Source organism: Rhinolophus ferrumequinum, chromosome 23, assembly GCF_004115265.2.
Source record: "Rhinolophus ferrumequinum isolate MPI-CBG mRhiFer1 chromosome 23, mRhiFer1_v1.p, whole genome shotgun sequence".
Lineage (NCBI taxonomy): Eukaryota > Metazoa > Chordata > Mammalia > Chiroptera > Rhinolophidae > Rhinolophus > Rhinolophus ferrumequinum.
The window spans coordinates 9,759,896-9,783,573 of record NC_046306.1 but is presented as its reverse complement, the minus strand read 5'-3'; the positions used below and the strand labels follow the sequence as shown (position 1 = coordinate 9,783,573).

Here is a 23,678-nt window from a genome sequence, read left to right as displayed (position 1 = left end):
CTATCCACTCCTGTTTTCCTCCTACCACTCTTCCTATCTGCCCTGCTCACTTATCCTCTTCTCAACTGTTATTAAATGGAAACCTCGGAGGCCCGAGCCAAGGCCACCTTCTCCCCTGCTCTGCTCAGTCCCGGAACAATGTCATCTACGCCCAGATCTTCACTGGTCTCCACACCAGACTCACAAATCCATCCCTGGGCCCAACCATTCCTTTCTGAGTCCCCAAACCAGAACAGGTACAACTGCCTACTGGCCATTTCTGCTGGGTTTTTTCTCAAAACCCCCTGAACTCAACACACTCACAACTGATTTGAGGATCATCCCTGTGAACCTGGTTCAATTCCAGTGCCCTCGTCTCAGGCAATGGCCTGGCCCTTCAAGCAAGTGGGGAAGCCAGCAGCTTAGCGGACTGCCCCATCCCAAAAGCAATCTGTGTTCAGGATCTGTCTTACCTCAGCATCTCCTCTTCACACTTCACATCTCCCCTTCACACCGTCCCCCACGTGACTGCACTCACCTAACTGGCCTCTCTACTCCTTTGCTTCTCCACAATTCCCCATTCTCCCTGCAGCCCGCTATTAAAAATGACTGTCTATTCATATCACACCCCGCCCTATGTTCTAGAAACTCTTGGACCCACTGCTCTAAGAATAAAACCCAAACTTCTCACTTTGGCCCACAAGACCCTGCACCGCAGTCTGGTGCCATCCACTCCCCAGCCTAACAGTGCCCAGTGCACCCCACAACCCTGGATCTCTCTCCCGCCTCACCAGCTTCCTGTTCCTACAGCTCACCAGGTGCCCTGCTCGGCTCCCCTCAGCTCACCCACTGCATCTCAGGGACACCTGCTCTCATGGCCCACAGTCTCTCCTGTACAGCACTTAACATGGTTGGAAATTTAATCACACCTGCCACCTGGGAATACGAGGGGAAAAAAAGAACAGCGAGCTTACGAGGCCACTGACCCTGTCTTATTGCTAATCATTATATCCTTAGCACCTGGGCACAGAACTTTACACTCAATAAACATCGGTGAGTAATAAACAGCCAACAAATAAAAGCTATGATTGCAATCTCTGAGCAGATTCGGGAAGATGGCAAACTCTGGACTGGCCCCAGAGGAACTTCTAGGTCCAAACAACATCGACCCTCACCCTCCCCTGGTCCAGAGGTTACTGAACTTGGACATCACCTGGGCCAATTCTGGAAAGAAAACCAAGGTGTGGGAGATGGCTTGGATAGCACAGTTTGGTGATTTGCTCCACCAGCTGTTTTTCACTCAACTGGTCTGGTTGCAGGGGTCGGGTGGGCAGTATTTCTCTCAGGAACACACAAAGGAGATGAACTCCCATGAGAATGGAAAGAAAAGGCCTGAAGAAGTCAATTAGTTCTAGACAAACAGAGACGACCATCAACATTTGGTTCTTGAATATGTATTTTTTACTGAAAAAATCATTCATAAATTAACATACAAAAATGTACAAACACATGAGTAAATAATGTAATGACAAAGGACTACTTTTGTGAAAAGTGTTTTTTAAAACATCTTTAGATTTCAGTGCAAAAATGTACCCCTGGCACCTCTTAAAACAAGAACAAGCTAAAAAAAAAAACACGTAGTGATGGAAATAAGCTAGCTATGTTCAATGTCATCGTCAATGGTGAGTGGATACAATCGATGCCATGTGCCTGTTGCTCAGCTATTAATGTTTGTGGTAGAGGGGCTCGAACAAGAGTCCCTGTCATGTCAAAATGAATGTTTTTGCAAATAACTCCCCCCCGCCCTGCCCTCCCCCCAAAAAAAACAGGGTGAAAGGAGAAACCTTTCCCAGTACCCAGTAATCAAAGACGCGAATGATTTAAGGGGTCACCCATCAGTAGCCTTAAAGAGTTGCAGCTGCCAAAATATGCTCAAGGTCACATTTGGTTCTTATTGTCCTTTTTTTTTTTTTTTTTTTTTTTTTTTTTTTAGCATGAGAATGTCACACCATTAACAGCACAGGGCCTGGCTGTATGTTTTTAACATTTTAGTTCCCCACACAATTGTCAACTTGTATAAATGACTAACAGTGCACAGTAAGAGATTTCACACTAATAAAACGAACTCACACATGATTGCAAGATAATTTAAGTGACCCTACTACGATCAGTGAAGAGAGACCTCTCTCTCTCCTCAGATCAGCATTTTCTTTTTTATATCGGGTATTAGCCTTTTGCCAACATTTGGTTCTTCGTGGTGAATATGTTAATAAAACAGCTTCAGACAAAGTCATTTTGCAACACTGCCAAGTATCAGTCAGTCTGTCCTGGCAAATTCTTCCAAATGACATCATAGTTCTGTCACACTGAAAGCAGCGCACAGCTTTCAGTGACGAAAGAGGGGAGGAGAATGAGAAGGGTGAGATGTGCCAAGGTCAGCACAGAGATCTAGGGGTGCAGGGGGAGAAAGGGAGAAAGAAATCTTTATTGCTATATGTACCATACATCAAAGGAAAACCAAATGAAGGTCTGTCTGTATGTAATGTTCCCTCGTGAAGGTCTTTTAAAGCGTGAAATTCTCAAATTCCTTTAAAACATATGATACAACTTACCAGCATTTTCAAGGGCAGAAGCCTGCTCTTTCATATGAGCCGATAAGAACTCTGCAATACAATTTATTTTCTAAATACCACTCTAGTCTTCAAAAGAACAAAAACATGAACAAAAAAACAAGGCCTGGCCAATCACTCCCACAGTCTGTGGGGATCATATGTCCATGGAACCAACACATGCAACGGAAAAAAACCTCAACCCACACATGTATACACACATCCATGTAAACCATGAAAATTAAGGAACTTGAAGGCAAACAAGGCAATTAAAAAAAATATGAAGTACTTTTCGGAAAGTACTCCCAATCACGATATATAAATATGTTTTATGGAAAAGGAAGGAAGAAAACTGGCATTTTTCAGAATCCTGCGGAAGCCAACAGGGAATATGAATTGAGGGATTTGGCTCAGGGAAAAACAGAGGCACAAATTCAAGTGCAATTTGGAATCTGACTTCAAAAAGCACATGGGGTGTGAAGAGAACACTTGGGCTCTTGCATCTTGGAGCTCTGTTAGTCTAATTTCAAAGCTCTGATTTAATCTAACCTGGATCACAACGACCCATTGCACACAAGTGTCCCGCTTCCTGGCTGAGGACTTCAGCCTCCACTTGCCCATTACTTCTATGTGCTAGGTAATAATGTTTACAAAGAACCTGTCCAGAAACCAAATGGGGAAAAATATTCAGAGGCATCACTGAAGCGAGTTGGTAATTTAGGCACAGATTTCAGAAATTGTGACCACGTTCCACAAGAGCAAAAAAAAAAAAATTTTTTTTAAATGAGGGAAGGAGGGAGGGAGAGAGGGAGGGAGAGAGGGACAGAGAGAGAGAGAGAGAGAGAGAGAGAGAAAACAGAAGGAGAGAAGACACCACCCATCCTCTCTCCTTATGATGATGAAAGGACAAAAAGTCCAGAGACCCAGGGACATGACCCGGGGAGCCCTCCCCTGAAGGGTTTGCTTTCAGCAGGAAGAGCAGCCTGCTGTAAAACAACAGCCCTCGTTCAGCAAAAGATTGGGAAGAGCTCGTCCTCCCAACAGGGGATAGAAAATTCTGAGCAAAAGTCAAGAACAGGAGTTAGGAAGACGGCGGTGGGTGGGGGGCAGAAGACATAAGCTACCAGTGACCACCGCTGGACTCTTGTTCTTTTGTGACATGCCCTAAATCCATTCCCTTCCAAAGTGACAGCAATTTGGGAGATATATTCTTCCACTGCATTTTAACAGAGTTCCTACATTTGCCAACCAAATAAGTGACCTAATATATAAATCCTCAGTTTGAATTGAAGCCAGCTATAAAATTAAATTTTTAAAAAGGCATTTTACATGGCTTATTTACAATTATACTTCTTCAAGAAGTGATTGTTACATGTCTATTTTTCTTCCCCAATCCCTCCCCTCCACCCTCAATCCCCACCCAAAGCAGGTAATTAAAAAAAAAAAAAAAAAGAAAAGAAAGCGAAGAACACCAGAGATGAAGAATGGTGTGTGGCCTTTCATTTGCTCTTCCTACAACTCAGCTGCCCTGTGGTGGGTTTGCCTCTTTGCTCCGAAGGCCAAGAAGCTCCAAAGGCCATTCATAGAAACAGACTATGGGGCGGGACCAGGGCGGATCACAGTTCTCGTTGTGGAGATTGTGGCTAAGATGGGACGTCGGGGTAGATGGGGAGGAGAGCAGCAGGACAGACGTCTGTCTTGTGAGAAGAGAAAGCCAGTCCTGATCAGAGAAGTTCCCGAGCTTACTCCCTCAATCCCAGCGGGTCCAACAGGTGTTTTGTGCGTGTACTCTGTTCACAGTTTTTCCCTTGAACCCTGTGATCCTTCATTAGACACTGTATTTCTAATTCTCTTCCGGTGTGGAGCCCCAGGACATCTCATCAGGCTGCTTTCTTGGTGGAAGTGGGTAAAGCAAACATATATTCTCTCATTTCAGTACTCGGTCACCTGAGCCAGCTCGGGTGTCAAGTTGACAGTAATGTTTTTATACAAGGCGTCGTATGTGATGTTTGCAAAGTAGTTCAAGTTGTTGAGGCCATCCAGCCCTTGCCGTTCTTTGGACTTCCTCAGCAGAGCATACCTGTTGACGCAGAGAATAGGGGTGGCTCTGAGCAAGGGGCCAACCTCCTCACGACAGAGGACGGAGCAGGGCAGACCCCAGGACACAACCCAAGGCAGTACTTTTCGCCACGGGGCGCGTGGCTGGCCCTTCAGCTACTCCATGCTAAATGTCGCTATTATTAGAAAAGCCTCCTATTTCATGCCAGGCACTTTACTTATTACATTATTTCATTTAATGCATCTGCCCCTTAAGCAAATGAGAAAACCAAGGCTCATGATGTTAAACGACTTGCCCAAGGTCAGAGTGGAGAAGTGCGAGGTAAGATACTAAAAATACATCAGACGGGAAAGTTCAGAGTCTGCACTCAGCGTCCTCTTACTCCCATGAAGACAGAGTTTGTGCAATCAGAACTGGCCCTCCAGAGAACAGTCCTCCCCCAGTTAACAAAAGACAAAGGGAGCCACTCTCGAAAGTGCAGAGATGTGACTCCGTCCACCCGCCCCAATTAGTCCAACCTGGGATTTCCTTACTGAAAGCAAACAGGGTATTACATTAACTGCAACCACACAAACAGAAGCTCAGGGACACCCTTCCAGAACTGAGGCTTGCAGAAAGGGTGCCAATTCTGTTTTGTCACATCAGTGGAAATCAGAGACCTTTAACCGAGTGGACTCCTCTCCAACTCCGTGAAGGCTACAGAGGAGACTACACAGCTTAAGGCGTAGAATGAGTGATTTCCTTGAAAGAGTTTACGATCAAATTTTTCACCAATATTCTGATTTCACCCTCAAATGTCTGCCTCACAGTTCAATTAAAATAAATATGGACACGACAGAACAGCTGTCAGAACAGGACCTTGGAGAGTGGTTGGGGAGTGAGATGAGGGGTGTAGTACGTTCTGGGACATCTGGAAAGGCAAAGTATAGAGGATATTTGTAAGAGTTAGAATAAATAAATTGCACCCACCTTCCAAGAAACTGGACTTCTCCTCGATGGTGGTGAGGAATGGATTTGTACTTCCCGGCGTCACCTTCCGGCCGGCTTACAGAATAGCCTGCATTCTGTACTCTGTCCCAGACAAAGGAAATGGCCTTTTGAGTAAAACGATCAAGTCCTACACGTGAGCAAACCTATACTGAGGCTAAGAAACCCCAAGGTGAACAACCAAACTTCTGCCCCTAAATACTCAAATTGGCTATACCCTCTGGGTAAGCTCATGGTTTTAGAAAAGAAGTCTATGATACAAAGAAGTTTTGAAAAAGGAAATTCAAGATTCAGAAAGAAATTCCAAATTCTCGAGAGTAAGGTTTGACGCGGGTTCTCGGTGACAGGTCCAACAGCGAGTGCCCCGGGCAGGCGAGTACACACGCTCTCCCTCTCCGCTGGCTTGTTTGGGTCTCATTACAGAGACTTTTCTCACGGATGGACAGCACCTTTTCCTTCCACAACCCCACCCGAAGCAAGTCAGCAAAGCCAGAGCTGCTTAGGTAGAACTTATGTCTCTGCCCATTAAACCAATCCCCACGGAGATGAACTTACTGACATCATCCCATCTAGCTGTAAAACTTCTCAATTTATGAAGTCACGATGAGGGAAGCAGAATTTAGAGGAGGTGTTCAGGATATTGATCCTAATATGATAAAGATTCAGAGTTCCCCAGGTGGGTTTACCGGCAACTTGATGGAGCTCTGAGAAATCATTAACACATGGAGACTTTGAACGTTTCTATGTGAAACTCAGGGTCGTTTTCATATTGTTTCAATATCCTCCTGACTCCAAATCACACTCTTATTTGATAAATATACGTGGAACGCCTACTATGTGCCTGGCATGGTGCAGGGTGCTGGGGGAAGCCAGCCACAGTTTCTGCATCACCACCTCTCTGCCCCGAAGGCTGAGCTGGAGAGAGGGTGAGGTGAAAAGCTGTGACCGATGTCCCAGGAGGGCTCAAATGCATTCAAGGACCAGTCAAACCAGCTGAGTGTGTGGAAGAGCTTTTCATCCTCCCTAGGTTCCTAGGAAACCCAAATGAAAAGGATGAGATGCCATTTTTACCTATCAGATTGAGAAAGAATTGTCTGCAGCTGCTTTGTCCAATAGCAGCCAAGAGTCATATGTGGCTACTGACGGGCAAAAATGTGGCCAAAATTTTAAAGGCTGTTTCTATGTGACGTGGGCAGTGGTATAAGCAAATGGGCACGCGAATGTATCGCTGGTTGGAATCATTTTGCAATCACTTTTGGAGGAAAATTTGGCAATAACTATCAAAATTTAAAGTGCATTCACTTCTCGACTCTGCAGTTCCACAACGAGTAATTTAAAGAAATATTTGCACACATCAACAAAGGATGTTCAAGCATTTCTAGAAGACACAAAAAGAAGGGTAGTACCTGTTCCACAGGTCGTCATCTTCTCCGCCCCAACCCCAGAAAGCATTAGGAAAGCCATTGATTTTCCGAAACTGTTCCACTGTTAAGCCGCTCACGCCGCCAAAGAACTCGGTATAAGGAAGCCTGAAAGGAGAGGCACAGCATCAGTCATCGGTGCGTTAAAGGCGGACTTCTTCCATAACTGTCTTAAGGAAAACAACATTCTCTGTGCTACTACTGCTCGAGCCACCTGAAATTGTTTCCTCACACTGAGATGCATCGACCCGAGTAGCTAACTGAATTTTTAATGACAGCTTTGTTGAGACATAATCGACATACCGTATAATTCTTCACCCATTTGAAGTGCATAATCCAATGATTTTTAGCATATTCACAGAGTTGTGCAACCATGACCACAATCAATGTTAATGTATTTCATTACCCCAAAGAAGCAGCCTCGTACTCACTAGCAGTCAGTCACGCCCCATTTCCCCCCACTCCCCTGTGCAATCACTACTCCCCTTTCTCTGTAGATTTGCCTATTCTGGACATTTCACAGAAAAGGAACCAAATAATATGTGGTATTTCGTAACTTGGTTCCTTCACTTAGCGTCATGTTTTCGAGGTTCATCCGCGTCGTCACACACGTCAGCACGTCATTCCTTTAGACTGCCCACCAATGTTCCACGGTGGGGGATACGCTACATTTCGCTTACATCCATCAGCTGATGGCCCTGCGGGCTTGGAGCTAACTGGATTTGCCATCTTTGCATCGCTCATCATCCTTTTAGATTTAACTCCTTTAATTAAAAGGAAATGATACTCACAGATACATATACTTATCCAATTTAGTCGCAAAGTGCCTTGGCATCTGTCCACATCCGTAATAGTTACGATCGCTTTCTGGTATATGATCCACATCATGAAAAATAAGACAATCCCAGTCCAAGTCCTTCATTGCTTCTTGAAAACCCACATTGAAAAGCATGGCTCGATTAAAGGGTTGGGTGCCAACCTGCAAGAAGCAGAACTTTATTTTTAAAAGGACTCTTGAAGCAAACTCACCGCTGCCTCAGCGCTGCCTAAAGGAAAGCTTGCGGAAACCACCTGGCAGAGCTCACGGCAGAGCTCACGGGGCCTCTGAGGCAGGTCTGGGGCCAGTCATCACTGACTCACCTGATAGGAAAGGTGACAATGATAAACCCGAGCTCCTCTCTCCCAAGGCTGTTGTAAAGGCAGACATTCGGCCATAAAACAGCATTTAGAAGACTAAACAGCCCCATAAAGGGAAGAACAACACTGCTGTTTCTACTCGCAGCTCCTTATCTTAAAGGGGACTTCCTGGGTCTGGGGCTTGAAGACACCACCCAAAGCACCTCCTGCAAAACCACCACACAAGCGACCTTTGTTCAAAGGCAAAAAAGTTCCATCCTGGACTCCAATCTGCGGGCACTGAGCCACTGACATTTCAAAGAGGAGGGCAGAACTGCTCTCCGTTCCCTTCCCGCCTCAGGGTGACTCGATCATGAGATGTCAGTGCCAGTGGCTCTTCACACCGAAGACGGATTCACTGGCAGCACTCAAAACTGCTGTCTCAGGAGAGACAGGATAGGAGAGAAAAGACCACTCACTTGCTCGACCACATAAAACGCAAACCGCAGGCGCTGGCGCTGAAGCATGGGAATCAGGTGTCTGAGCAGGACTGGAAGGTGCTCGTGGCGGTTCCGGAAGGGGACCAGGATCGCCACCTGCAGGGGGTCACAGCAAAAGAGACCGCCCCATGAGTCCCCTCCACTTCCGCTCTGTAGCAGGACCCTCCTGCAGAACCGGGGACCAGCACTTAGGGAGCAGCACTAGGAGGCTAAAGAAAGACCCACGTGGGCAAGTCGACCCTCGCAAGTAAGCGAACCTGCTTCTTACACGCACCACCCCACGTGTGGGACAGCAGAAGGAATTCATGCTGGAGCGCAGCCCAGAGGAAGACATATGTTCTCCGCAGTGACCCAGTACATAGATATATCTACAGGTGTACAAACATACAAATAAAAGTACGCTTCACAACACGGTACTTCCTTCACAACGTGCAGTGCACTGGACACAGATGTATTTATTTAATGACGGTCACTAAATTAATTTTATATTCCAACAGTGGGCTGGGAACACTGACCTGTTCCAGGGCTGCTTTGCTCTTTGCTGTCCCACGGCAACTCACAGGGCTGGCGCAGAGCAAGCACTTCAATAAATACTTGTTTAGGAAGAACGGGTTTAAGCCAGTGTCATAAGCTTGATCCCCACTACTGATGCCTCCTGACTACAGCCATGCAGGGAAACACTGAAAATTCTCAGTGTCAGGCTAACTAACTGCACGTTTTATTCTGCTAACCTCAGGGTAACAATGGCGAATAAGGCATGAAGCACTGAATTTGTGAAGGTGGCTTCCTGGAAGGAAGACAAAAGGGCGTTGCTCAGTCATCTGAAGGAGGCAAATGTCTGTGGCTACAGAGGAGTCCTTAGGGAAACCTATTCCTCCAAAATATTTCTGTCAATCGCAAATGGTTTTCACTGGGTAGCAGGGCACAAATTAGGAAATGTCATAGTCAGTGAATCTCGTGCTGCTTCGGGACGATGGCCGTCTCAGCGGGCCTCCCCAGGCAGCACTTCCGGACTGACTGCACACCTACCTTCCACCGCGGCACGCAATCGGAAGGCGTCCAGTGACCTCCGAGCTTGATGGTTGGGTCTTTGGAGAAGAGTTCATGAATGGCATCCATTCCGATTTCACTCATGTTTATGTCTATTGGGCCCTCTGAATAGGGAGGGTGGGGGGAGAAAAAGAATTGAGAGGTCAGAAAATGATAGATTCTTTTCCCTATGTCCAGGGTTTACTCTCTGGAGAAGTTCAACCCCTTTTCAGCTTATTGTGTTTTGAACAGGGATGGAAGTCCTTTCCTCTGTTTTGTAACTCCCTGCATTTCAGTTCATCACTATTATTGGGTAAAGCAGCAAATCAAGAAATTAAGACTTTAGAGTTCTGCTTCTGCTAAGGGTGTGGAAAGAAATTAAGACCAAGTAAAATAGCAGCTGAACTTCTCAAAGAGGAAGGAGACAAGTGGCTGAGCTTAGAGCCATCTCTGCATGCTCCTGAGACAAGTATAGACACACTAAACAGTCCCAATTAATGTATCAGTGACCCTGACTGGTCATGTCCAAACTAGAACACTCATCATCTCTGACTACAGTTAAGAAGCGGAACTGTCTAAAACACAGAAAAAGCATAATACTCTGTTGTCATTGCTTTAGATTACACATGGGAGTCCAAGAAAGAAGGAAAGAAGAGAAGGAAAGAACAGAAAAGAGAGAAAAAAAAGATCCGAAAATTGTTTTAACTAGTACTTTGTTAAGAAAATAACTTCACTCATATCAAACAAGTTATAAGCAGTGTTTAAGATTTATACTAAAAGACGAAGCTGGTTGCTATGCTTTCTCTGGGACATCCTAATAGACTGACCCCCGGTTTCAAAGGAGGGTGCATGTACAAAGGAAAGAGTGAACAACGTAGAAAATGGCACCAAGAACACAGGCAACCTTGCAGAGGGGCTGAAGAAGAGTCAGCACACCAGGAACTTTCATAATCCCTGTTTCCAATGGCAGGGATGTGTCTTTCTATAGGTAGAAATATTGAGAGAGCAAGGACACTCTCCCTTGCATTTGAATCCAATAAAAAGACATATCAGTTTTAAGAGCAGAGGAAGGGAAGTGAGAGCTCTACTCACTCATGGAAGGGAGCCTTTCGGGACAGGTGTGGTTTGCGAAGTAGGTGAAGTCTTCAGGAAGAAAAGTTGTGGTTTGTAGAAAGGTTTCGCTGTGGTTCAAGTCAAGAGGATAATCTGGAGAGGTGAGAAAAAAAGTCAACTCAGACTGGTCCATATGATCAATTCTGCAAGTCTTAGATGCCTACCAAAGAAGGTTTTGCTTGGATATCATCTTTGGTGAAGCGAGACTCAGGGAGCTCTTCACTGCAGCCAAACATCTGAACCCATCAATAAAAATGTTAACCAGATGAGACTATGTTAACCAGCGCTCTATTCTTATTGGTGTTACAGCTTTATGTGCATTCGGATTATAGTTAAATAGCTCTACAATGTAATTATAAAAACCTTATTCTCTAAGGGAATTGTTCTCACTTCTTTTAGCCAACGACTTCAGTATTTACCTCCGTTTGCCTACACAGTTAATCTTGATGCTTCCATGTTAAGTCTTACCTACCGCCTTCCCACCACGGGGGGCGAGGATTTCCCTCCCCTTCCTCCCTTGCCCCTCCCTCCACACATACCTTGTCCTCCAGTCTCTCCCAACAGTCATATATGATCATTACGGTTAGGAAGTCTTTAGGATTTATATTATGATGATTCTATAGATACTACTCATAGCTGAGAAAGATGGAAAGTAATGATTACTTTTTGTCTCCTGCATAATCTTTTTTTTTTTTTTCCTGGAGTGACTCTTGTTTTTCTGTTTGCCAACTTTTATATGGAATAATGACTCCCTCAACACCATGCCCTCTCCCACTGCATTTCCACTTCAGACATTCACACGCATCAGGGATTCTCTCAACTCCACCCTCCCAAAGACGGGCCAGTGCCTTCTGACCCACTCCAGTTTGGACTGGCCCTTTGTGCCTGATGTGCAGATGCTATGCCCAGATCTCCCTTCCTCAGTGTCCCGGAGGTTCCTTCCATCCCTGTACAGTATTGAACTTCATTTTTCCAAAGTTTAATGTCTCCCTTTTCCTCGCTGATGGAGCATATCCTCCAAGGAGCTTCCTAAGAGGGGGACGGGAAGTGATTTTGAAACCTTGTGTATCTGCTTGCTTTTAGTCTTCCTCACTTGACTCATGGGTTGGTTGGAGTTACAGAATTCTAGCCTGGAAATAATTTTCCGTTAGAACTGTGAAGGTGCTGTCCCACTGCCTTCTAGATTCCACTGTGCCTGTTAAGTTCAAGCCATTCCGCTTCCTGCTGTCAAAGGTGACCAGTAATTTCTCTCTGGAAGTGTAAAGAACTTCCTCTTTGTTCAGGAAATTCCATATTGGTGTGCTTTGTTAGGCGTCTATGTTCACCCACTGTGTTGACCATTTGGTGGGCCTTTAAAGTGTAGAAATCCATGTCTCCCTGTTCTAGAATGTGGCAGTGGGGCTGAGGTATTACTGTGACGACTAACTCCTCTATGTATTCTGTGCTCACTTTCTGGAGAACAGAAAACATGACTTAGATGTTGGACCTCCCAGTCCTCTAATTTTCTCATCTTTTCTATCCGACTTTCCATCCTCTTGCCATTTTTCTGCCCTACCGATTTCCTCAATTTTACCCAGCGCTTCTTTTAATTATCATTTCTTCTACTGTATTTTTCATTTCAAAGAGTCCTTTTATTTTCTGAATGTTCACTTCCTATAATATAGTCTTGTTTCATGTTTGCTATCCTTTTTCTCTTACCTTGAGAAGACATATTATTGCTGTTTTAATAGCAATATAGTCTGTTTCTCCCAAATTGTTGCTACTTGTTTGTTTTGAGTATTTGCACAGTGATCCTTGGTCATCTGCTAATATTTAAGAGTGGGGCACTAATCAGCTCACTGTAACGGTTTGGACTGCGGTGCTTCATCATAGGGTGTTATGGCCGGAAATTTGGTTTGGAAACTTCCACTGTGGATATCTTTGGATCGTTCCTCTTGGTCCGGTCAGATTCCCCAGAGAAGCCTATTCTAATCTGTCAAAATGGTACAGTTCTGGCTACAAGCATCCTGGAACTGTGGGCACCTAAACCAAGCCAGGTGGCCGCAAGTTGAGGGACCCTCTATTTTACCATCTCTGGAGGTTATCAAGTCTCCAGTGCTTTGCTAAGATGGGGGAAGGGATGTGGGTATCCGACTACTTTTCAAATAGCTTTCAACCAACCTTTATCTTAGTTGCCACTTTTAGTCTTATCTGTAAAAGTACCTGATATTGCTAATTCCTGAGCTCCTGGGGGCTTCCAGGGTATAAACTAGAATACTTGATGGCTTTCCTTGCTGCCGCACTAGCAGTTTTTGTGGGTCTGTTAAGTTCTTTACCAGGTCCATCTGTTTTCCAACTTCCCAAAATCTTCATTCTTACGCGTGCGTACACACACACACACACACACACATACACACACACACACCTCTTCACTGTCATTTAGTGGTGTTTTAAGAGTGTGAAGCAGATGCCTTCTTCTTAGGGGACTGTATGAAGAGTGCTCCTCCAACTTCCTATTTTTTTACAGATAAGGAAATTGAAGCACCATATATACACTTTATACAAGGAGACTTGCCTGTACTTGACAAAGATCTGACTAAACTCTGGGTTAGAGATCTTTCCATTATACTGCACTGTTTTTTCAGAGTATTAAAATCTCTCTCACCAATCCTTTTGGATTCATGCTGATTCTATGAGAATTAAAACTTCCTGTTCAGATTCATTTTGCAACCTGCAATCCCACAATCTTCAACTTACATATTTTTTAAAAGGCACTATGAGAGGGTTTCTGAGAATCAAACTGCTAAGACAGTGAATCCCTTCACAGGCACATGGCTACCTGCTCTACAAGTACTCAGAAGATAAACCTCAATGAGAGGCAACTTGAAGAGAATTTTAACGGTCTCTTCTGTTTTGCTTTGTTTTTATTATTATTTTTTCATTTTCTCAGATCACCTTTTTCTGTGTTATCCCCCTTATGCCCAACCCTCTCAGATTTTTATTTTTTTACTTTTTTAAAAATTAAATTTATTGGGGTGACAATGGTTAGTAAAATTACATAGGTTTCAAGTGTACAATTCTATAATATGTCATCTATATATCACATTGTGTGCTCACCATCTAGAGTCACTTCTCCTTCCATCACCATCTATTTGACCCCTTTTATCCTCTTCTACCACTCCCCGCCCCTTACACTCTGGTAACCACTGAACAGTCTCTTAACAGGAGAGGAAACAGAACTCTTTCTGTCCTTTTTAGTTGTCACTTTCCTGAAAAACACTAAGCCTACATTTTATACAAAGACATAAACCAAGTCAGCATGAACCCTAAAGGTGAAATTACATTTACACAGAAATTAGCCCAAAGCCCTCAGTTCAACATGGAAACCTGTCCTAAGTTGCACCTTTTATGAGATATTAATACTTCAAAAAGCTATGTCAAGCACCTCCAATACTAACCATTACTCTGGTAGATTCTGATTTTGCTTCTTCAACACACACACACACACACACACACACACACACACACACTGTGATCCTCTTTAAGAAAAAGAAATTAAAAATTTTCATTTGTAAAAACTGTTTATGTTTGTGATGTGAACATGTGTGGAGAAAGGAGCTGGCTAGGGACAGCATCACAGTAATTACATTTGTCTAGAAGGCAAAGAAATTCCCAGAGGTATTATAATAAGCATTTTCATAAGCAAATCAACAAAAACAGAATTATTATAATTCTGTTTTATATGAATTATTATATGACAGAACCAAGCCTTAGAGCTACAACCTAAATGGGAAATAAGAAATAAAAAGAAACATGTAGGAGAGGAAACAAGTCACTTTCTAACCTTAATGATCCTACTTTTGGGGGTTTGAAGACACATATGAATTCCTTTCTACTTCCTTCAAACACTGGTATAATAAGCCTCGTAGCAACTAGCATGGAACAAAACATGATAAAAACAAAACACTCATCTAATTCTTCTGAGTACTAAATTAATAATGTTGTTTTTAAAAAAACCTTCAAACACACAACTCCTAAGTGGAAATCAAGAGGATAATAATCTTGCCCTACATCTTGGGGAAAAACCCCTGCAAAACCCTAATTTCCTCATTTCTAAGTTCTTTAAGTAAAAATTTAAATAACATCTACTTTCTCACCAGCAATAGAAACTTTCTAAAGTAATGGAAGACGCAGAGGAAATCAATTGCTCATGATCTGATAAAACTGCCTGCTTATTGTGGGACCCTACGTCTCCTCTCCAGCTACCTAAAAATGGGAGAATTACACTGCAGACGCTCCTCTCCAAACATCGATTTCCTACTCTTCTAAAGCAGGTATCTGTTCAATGAGGGAACTGCTGAGAGGGAAGAAAAAAAAAAAGCTTAATGAATGTCTTACCGCCACGGTTTTGCTTTTCCATTTAAATCTAATCTATTTTAAATCAGGACATATTCTTCCAGCAAGGAAGGTCGAAGGGCAAAGAAGGCAGCTGTTTTTACATTGATAAAGTAGGGCATCCTTCCTACCTACAGACTCCAATGGCCTGTTCATTCAGCTTTGCTCTACACCAGTGGTCCAGCAGCTTTGGTTGCACGTTAGAATCATCGAGGAAGCTTTTAAAAGCCCTGATGTTTTTAAACATCAGGCTACGCCCCAGACCAATTAAATAAGAACCTCTGGGGACAGGAGACAGGCACCAGTATTTTTTAAAGCGCCCCCACCCCACTGCAGGGGATTCCAATGGACAGTCATGGTTGCCATGGCTACCCCAATACTCGATGGAGACAAAAATCTGCTTTCTCCCTTACATTACCAAACCTAGCTGAGGAGGGTTTGGAAAGTGCTGACAAACAGAATCCAGGAAGAACCACCACTTTTTCCTCCCATTTGAGGAAAAAAACCAAACACTTGCCGCTCTGCTTAAAAAAATGTGGAAATGTATATATACTAGAAAGATGTCACGGGACAAGCATTCATGAAATGGAAAGAATTAGCGTTCATCAAGAGTGAGCGTGCTGGGGGAGGATTACCTGCGGGGCAGCAGACGTAAGGAAGACCATGGACTGAGCATCTAAAATCCAGAGGTAAAAAGGCCGTATCTGTCTCACTGAATGTATTACCTAGCACACTGGTAATGGCTTTATTAATTTTATTTGCCTGTGGCAACAGACCTTTTTTGAGGGATGTGGGCAACGAGGAGATTGGGACCATAAGTATGGGAGGTTTGTGTACACGTGTATGCACGTGTGTGTAGAGAAGTAAAAAGTCTCCTTTCGGTTAAAAGCTGCTAGACAGAATGGCACCTGGAAATTTATATTTAAGAATGAGAAACGCTAGGCCATCCAATTCCTCATCTCATCTATAAAACTAAATGGCTTAAGTGGATGAACCAAATGAATTCTCTTCTGCTGTCAATATTCTTTTGAGCGTTTCCCCCCTAGGAAGTTTTGCAGGATTCACGAACTCACATATCAATGGCTTTCGGGGACAATAAGAAGCTTCTCCAGGTCATTACTTCAGGCTTATTTCCAGGCTCACAGTCTTATTCCCCCAAAGAACATTTTTACTGGACAATCACCACGTTAGCTTTCGAGCATAAAGAAAACCAGCACTCCTGAAATGTCACACTAAGTGGTTTAGCCACACTTGGCCTAATGGAGAGCTTTGAATGTGGGTATGTGCCACAGCATGGCTTCCAGGGTGGGGCAGCGCAACCTCGGTCCAGGCTGCTGAAATCAAGCCCACAGTGCTCCTGGTGGGCATGGCCAGGCAGTGGTGCCAGTCATCTGGCTACCCCAGCAGCTCTGGGCCCGGAGTACCCTCTTCTGTGCCAGGCAAAGAAAGAACTGCTTTGAAATAAATAAAAATGGTACGTTTTCACTTCCAATGAAATGATGTTTTTTCTTGAATTCTTACTCGCTAAAGATGTGCCAATAACACAGAAGCTATGGGACGTAAAGTAAAACATAGAGAATAGAATCAATAATATGGCAATAACTATGTATAGTGAGTGCCAGGTGGATACTAGATTAGTCAGGGGGATCACCTCTTAAATTATACAAAATGTCTAACCACTATGCTGTACATCTGAAATTAATATAAAATAATACTGAATGTCAAAATAAATAAAATGTAAAAAAAGGAATTGAAAAAAGTAAAATTTTTAAAAACCTACCAAAAAAAAAAAAAAAAGCCCACAGAAGCCAACCAAGATGGTAATCTCAAAATTAGGTCACAACACTTGAAATGTGTTTTCGTGTTAAATCAATCAACTCATGTGCTTGGAAATTATTTACTGAGCGCCCCCTATGTGCCAGGCAGTGGACAAGGTACAGGGGATACAAAGACGACAGAGGCCGAGGGGGCACGACTGGGACCCAGAGGTCAGCAAATCCCAACACCACTGCTGTCACTCCTGTGTGTTTTGACCCCTGCACCCCTAAAATGGGGGGACACAGTAGTTACTGTACTGAGTTCCTGTGAGGATTCCATGTGGTAATGCAAGTAAAGTGTCTAGTATAACACAGCCCTTAACAGCAAGACTTCTATTTTATAAGGGACATAGACACATTCAACACAAAACAGATGATTATTCCAACCAGAGAGATGCTGGGAAGAATTATTTTGGTGTATGGTAATTTGAGAATAAACACATGCAAAGTCAAATAATGGCTCCCTGGATATGCCTTCCAAGGTTGCAAGTCATGTCTGTGCGGAGTTTTCAAAGACAAATACCCCTCAGGGAATTAGTGAGATCCTGTGTTGCAAGTCCAGCCAGTGGTGCAGTCCTGCTATGCGTCCCTCTACCTTCTGAGAGAGAACAGACTACCTCGCCAAATGCCCAGACAGAAGTCCTAACTCATGTCACCTTGGTGAGGCATGAACACTTGAACTGGATAAATGTCATGACAGCACAAAAGTCCCTTTATCCAGAGTGATACAGGGCCAAGAGCTCTGGAATGGCCATCAAAGGACTCCCTAGTTTCACCACACACGGTAAAGCAGGTTTGGGGCAGGCTCTAGGGAAAGGCACATGCCCACGGCCCCAACCCCCCCAAGATGATTTTGTGCTACATGTGGAAAATGGGGGTAACATAAAATTCCGCCCACCTGACTGAGCCATGTTTGAGTCAAGTGAGACCAAGTGTGTGGGGATCATTTGCAAAACCTAATGCCACACACGATGAATCGGGAAACAAAAATGTGCTCAGCTTTCTCCCATGACTTCTGTAACTACAAGGATTCCTCTTCTGGGTATGGGTCAGAGCTCAATTTGTCCTGAGACCGCAGTTTGGCTCAAAAGCTCTGAAAAGTCAATCACTTGCTCCTCGCAAACAAGAAGGAAGCACCAAAGTTTTTCTGTTTGCTAACTATAGTCCTTTGTTGTTGCTAAACTGGCCAGCAGGACAGACTGATAACTTAGGATGTGGGCAATTCCTTTACAGATTTAACTTCCCTTCGAGAGGTGATGCTTTCTCTTGAAATCCCAAGCACCACAGAGTAATTCTCATCTGCAATGTCCGCAAAGCAATTTCACATTCTACATTGAGCTGCAGACTATCTTAGAACTCACTACAGAGCAAGAGTGGACTGATTTGGAGGAAAGAATATTTTTTTAAATACACATACTTTATAATACTATGCTTTACTGAAATCAAGTAAGAAGCCATAGGAATGCACATTACTCCTTAGTTAAAGAGATAAGAGGTGAATCATGAATGCTTAGCAAAATGAAGTGTCAGAATCTATTTTTTACATGAAAACCATCCCTGGCTAGACTGGACAAGCCTCACGACAGTCCCATTTAACCATCTGGAAATACTTCCTATGTTCAATTTTTGGAAGAGTTAAAGAGAGACATAAAAAGAGCTTTCTCTCAAAGGTAAAGAACAGCCCATGTAAATAGTCTTTTACGAAAATATTAAAACCGTGTTTAGGAACAAGTTCTTACAGTATACTGTTAGGAAAGCCATCTAACCTCTGAGTTCTTGTTTCCTCTTTATATATAATTCGTGCTTAGTAAGGTAACAGCTAGAAGTTCCAGAGACTGAGGCAGAAAAAGTTCACTCTCGTGTTCCTCACTGTAATGTTCAACCCGAATAGTCTGCAAAGCTTTCTTCAAGGCTGAATGAATCTGATCACCAGACTCAGCCATGGAGCTGGAATTAAACCTCCGGATGAACAGTACACATGACTGGGGAAGGTAAACCCGGTGAACTATTAACCTTTTCTTCCAGAAGTCACTTTTTCAATTTGTGGAAACTCTCCTGGATTACATGATGATTATTGGTAAGTATCAATTAAAGCATTCATAAACAGAGTCCTACTGGGTGGATCAAATTCAAGAGGAGTATAATAGGAAGAACAGAGCTGGAACAACTCTTCCCGGGTGGCAGGCAACCAGGGCCACATTAGCTTTGAAAGCAATAGGAACCACTACCATTACCACTATGTGTAACTCAGAAAACAATGTGAAGCCATCAAATAAGTGTAAGGAAGTCCAATATAGTTCTGTTTGCCTAGATGGCTGCATGGATACATTTTTTTGAAATTATTTCCAGAAACAGCTTTTGGTGTTCCTGTTTTGCTGGTATCCTAAATATATGCTTAATCTATTCTGCCTACTGTGGGCAACCACACTGAAAAAAAGGGATCTTGAAAGATACTCCTTGCCCCGCTCCTCCCTGGAAAGCATTAGGAGCCAAAATGGAATCATCTCACCACCCAGTTTAATGTACTGTTAGCAAAACAAACAAGGATTTGTTTTGCAAGAGCTTCTTTTTTAGTAGGAAGGTGAAATTCAGCCAAACTTTTCCTCTTTTACAATGCACTCTGTTCCATCAAAAATAATTATTGGAACCCAATTTCCCTCTCCTGGGAGGAGACATTCTAAGCAGACGACCTCTTTACCAAAAACATACCTGAGTCATTCAGGCTGCTATTCCTCTTGGCATAAGCGCTCCGAACCACCTGCTCGTAAACCTGAGCTCCTATTGTCCGCATGTTGTCCCGGATCAGAATGCCTTGAGCTTGCATCATGAAGAGGTAGGTGTTCACTGCAGAGAACAGAAGGGAGGGGGAAAAAGAGGTGACTTCAAGGCAACCGTTAAGAAAAAACAAATAAAAAACACATATACACATAACATTGGGTTTCTCTTCTTCTTTCTTTCTTTTTTTTTTTTTAAACCTGTTTCAGGTCTAAAACCCAACAAATGCCATAACTCTATTTTCCATACTGGGTTCAGTGTTTTCAGGACACCAGCATTCTTTGAGTAGCTAGTAGGACTTAGGGCAATTTCTGTCAGTTTTTAACAGTTTTAGAGAAACCATATTTTTAAAAAATTGTATTCCACCAGGTTTTCAAATACCCAATCTGGATTCTAGCACTATGACAATCAGAAAGACTTTTACGAAACATTTTTAAAAAGATCTCTGCTCTCTTTAATTCACCTTCTTAATACTTGATGGCTATCCGCAGAGAATGGAAACCACTGACTTCTTTGCCTGCTGGAAACACTTAGATCTAGGTGTTGAAAGTGGTCGACTAAGACTGCAGCTACTTTTCTCTGGGGGTATTTGGAGAGAAACAGAAAATAATGAAAGAATGTCAGCAGTACTCACTACTCACCTACCTCAGCCCCAAAGTCAAAAGCAATGGAAAAAAAACAGGGGTTTGGTCCAAGCGTCAATTAAAACATACTGCCTTTGCAATGTGTACAAATATCAAATCACGATTTGATACCTAAAACTAGTATGTTACACCTCAATTACATCTTCAAAAAAACAACAGAACAAAAACCATACTCTTAACTAGTGATAATTCAGATTAACTGCCCAATCATTGTCATTTGGAGAGTGACCTCCACTGGGTTTTCTTGGTCTCTCTCTATGCTAATGAAACTAGGAGATCACAAATACAAGAGAACATAATTCCTGTATTCTATTTGCAATCTCAAATACTATGCCATCTATGTTCAAAAAATTGTAAGGTTTAAAAACAGCCATTCTAGTGTACCCACTTCCCCCTCACCACTGTGAAAGGGGGCTGTCTTACACGGGTGGTACATTTACAAACCTAAACTCTGGTAGGTGTTAGAACGCTTGACTGACCTCCAACCAGGCCCCGGGCAGGGTGGAGAGCCTGGGCCTCGTGCAGACAATACACACGGCCTCGGCTGTCCTGGCTCTTGAACAAGACATACTTTGTTGACACTATTTCATCATTATTATCACAATATCCTGCACATAAGGGGCAGTAAATGACGACTAAGTAGATGAAACTTAGAAGTCAATTTACTTAATTTCAAACTATTATGTTTGGTGCTTGTACTGGTGTAGGGGGTGAAGATGGGGACAAACCAACTGGCCCAAGTCTCAATACTGAAAACCCCCGGTGGCCCACATTAAATAGGGGCACAAAATCTTTCAAAAGGTTCCAAATCATCTCTAAGGTATATCCCGAGCCAGAAAATAATAAACAAAAGAAGTCAATGTGCAGAATGCTTCCAGAAATGAGGTGGTAGCAGTTTCAAATTAGGTCTTGCATGGACTACAAAAAACCACACCTTTAACTTCTGCTCCGCAGAGAATACATCCGAGTGTTTATTCTCTGTAGCTGGAAAAAGCTGCGGAAAAAGACAGCTTCAAATCCTTAAAAAAGGGTAATTCTGTGAAGCCGCTGAAAACAAGAGTTAAATCTCATTTTCTATTTACAGAAGATAACTTGGTGCCGGGTCACAGTTGGTAGGTAGTCCATAAATACCTGTTAAACATGAGATTTAAACTTCACCCAGTATCAGATTTCTAAAGTGGTTCTGTAGTATTTTTTTAATCATTTGGGCTACATAATGTGTACATTATATATATATATATATATATATATAATATATAACTGCCCTGAAATGGTCCTTCCTACTCTAACACATTACTAAACCAGTTGTCTTCAACAATATAAAGACAACTACTTAGTAAACATTGGGTGTAAAGCTGTTAGGCACTGTCAAAAATACACTACCCCCTTCCCCACACATTTCACAATCTTCTCTGTACTTTTTATCTTCCACACTGCAAAGAACAGCGTAATTAAGCTCCTCTTTAAAATTCTCTCCCTGTCTTAGTTCTGAATCCCCCTGTAGAGATTCCTCTAGGGCAGTTCTCCAACTTTCCCGTGTCTATTGCCCGCAGAGCTTTTTATGTCCCCAGGCCCCACCCCCAGAGACATGACTCTGTCTGAGAGGGGGAAGAATTCTGCACTTGTAACAAGCTTATAGGTGATACCAACTGTGGTTTGTCTAAGGCCCACATTTCCAGAACCACTGTTTTAGGCAACTTCAGCTATATAATGAATAATAATAACATTTATTGAGCACTTAATTACGTAATTCTTTATCTCATTTAATCCTCATAATTATCTTAACAGGCAGTAAGAGGCAAGTAATACCATCCAATTTACAGTCAACTTCTAGAGGCTTCAGGTTTCTCCATGGAGCTTCACCAAGGTCAACAGAGGGATGGACTTGAACCAGGCTTACCTATGCTCTAACCACTAAGTTTTAAGACCTCGCTCATCCATATTTTAGCCACAATCTCTCCCTCAAAGATTTCGAGCACCCCCATGGCTTAAATGATTACTCGTAAGGAGATAGCTCACAAATCTTTGTCTCCTACACCAGGGGTGTCCAAACTGTGGCCTGCAGGCCAACTGAGGCCCGCAATTGATTTTTAATTGGCCCGCAGCAAATTCCAAAAATATATTTAGTTTACTTAAATAAACCAGGTGAGGCAATACGTACTTCACCTCGAGTGAGTGGCCTGGCTGTTTGTGTATTTTTACCGCATATGGCCCTTGGTAAAAAACGTTGAAAAAAGTTTGGACACCCCTGTCCTACACAAAGCCACCCTATGGATCTTTCTTAATTACAGATTTATCCACAGTACACTTGCTCAAAAACCGTCTAAAGTGCTTTCATCCTTGGGCTTCTGCTGACCTGCAGTGCTTCTGTTTTCCTTTCTGCCATGGAAACCTTAGTAATCCTTCAAATCCGGTTTACATACTTTTCCAGTCTCCCCCTTCTCGAATCTCTGTGCTACTGGTATCAAACATGAGTCTTTTGTTTATATTTTGTTTTAGTTTGCTAACAACTGTCTCATGTGTCAGTCTTGTCATTCAACTAACAAATTTACATAAACCACCTATTATTAATGCTTTTTTCTAATTATCCACAGGAATTAACACAGTACTGAAAAAATAAAAGGCTGAGGAAATAAATTTTGCCAAACAAAAGAAAACAATCACATACTTATAGACTTGAGATTAGATGGGATTTTAAAGAACACTTTTCATAACCATCTAATGCTTTCACACCAACCAAAAACTATGCCTTCTAAGAACAGAGTCAGCATGTAAAATAGGCCATCTTCAAAGAAAATCCTATTTTGGGTTGGGTCCAAAATGTTTCCCAGTCATTTTTACCCACTGGTTGGGTAAATGAATGAGTTCTGCCCTTTGTAAGAACAGTCAAATAAATCCCTTTCCCACACTTCAGATATTAGAAGACGGGCAATTTCAATCTTCTTCACACCCACCCAATCACCCTCACCACTACCGTACCCTCACTGCCCTCCTCTCCACACCCCACTTCCTGTGTGTGCCCCTCCCATGGTGTCAACATAACTTCCCTCCGCATCCTGGCTGCTCTTCTCTGGATACTGGTCCTGTAGTCTCCCCTTGAAGGGCAGAGCCCATGCTGACTGAGTGGTCCAGGTGGTCTGGGCCCAGAAACAAGCAGAACTACCAGCAGCCCTGTTCCATCTGTGACGGAAACGCTGTCAAGCCCCCCTTGGAGATCCACAACTCACAATAACTCGAGACCACAGAAATTCTCCA

General features: G+C 43.0%; 1 protein-coding gene across 1 annotated transcript in view; it reads right to left on the bottom strand.

The window, feature by feature from the left end:
• Positions 1-1,939: 1,939 nt before the first annotated feature.
• The window catches only part of B4GALT5 (beta-1,4-galactosyltransferase 5), a 68,129-nt gene continuing 46,390 nt past the window's right edge, over positions 1,940-23,678 (bottom strand). Inside the window, exons 2-9 of the mRNA XM_033094773.1 lie at positions 19,714-19,848; positions 10,793-10,906; positions 9,701-9,825; positions 8,651-8,767; positions 7,847-8,034; positions 7,041-7,163; positions 5,617-5,718; positions 1,940-4,668 (exon numbers count right to left, since the gene is read on the bottom strand). Coding sequence (XP_032950664.1) covers positions 4,521-4,668; positions 5,617-5,718; positions 7,041-7,163; positions 7,847-8,034; positions 8,651-8,767; positions 9,701-9,825; positions 10,793-10,906; positions 19,714-19,848 — 1,052 coding nt within the window. The 3' untranslated portion in view covers positions 1,940-4,520. The remainder of the gene's footprint in view (positions 4,669-5,616; positions 5,719-7,040; positions 7,164-7,846; positions 8,035-8,650; positions 8,768-9,700; positions 9,826-10,792; positions 10,907-19,713; positions 19,849-23,678) is intronic.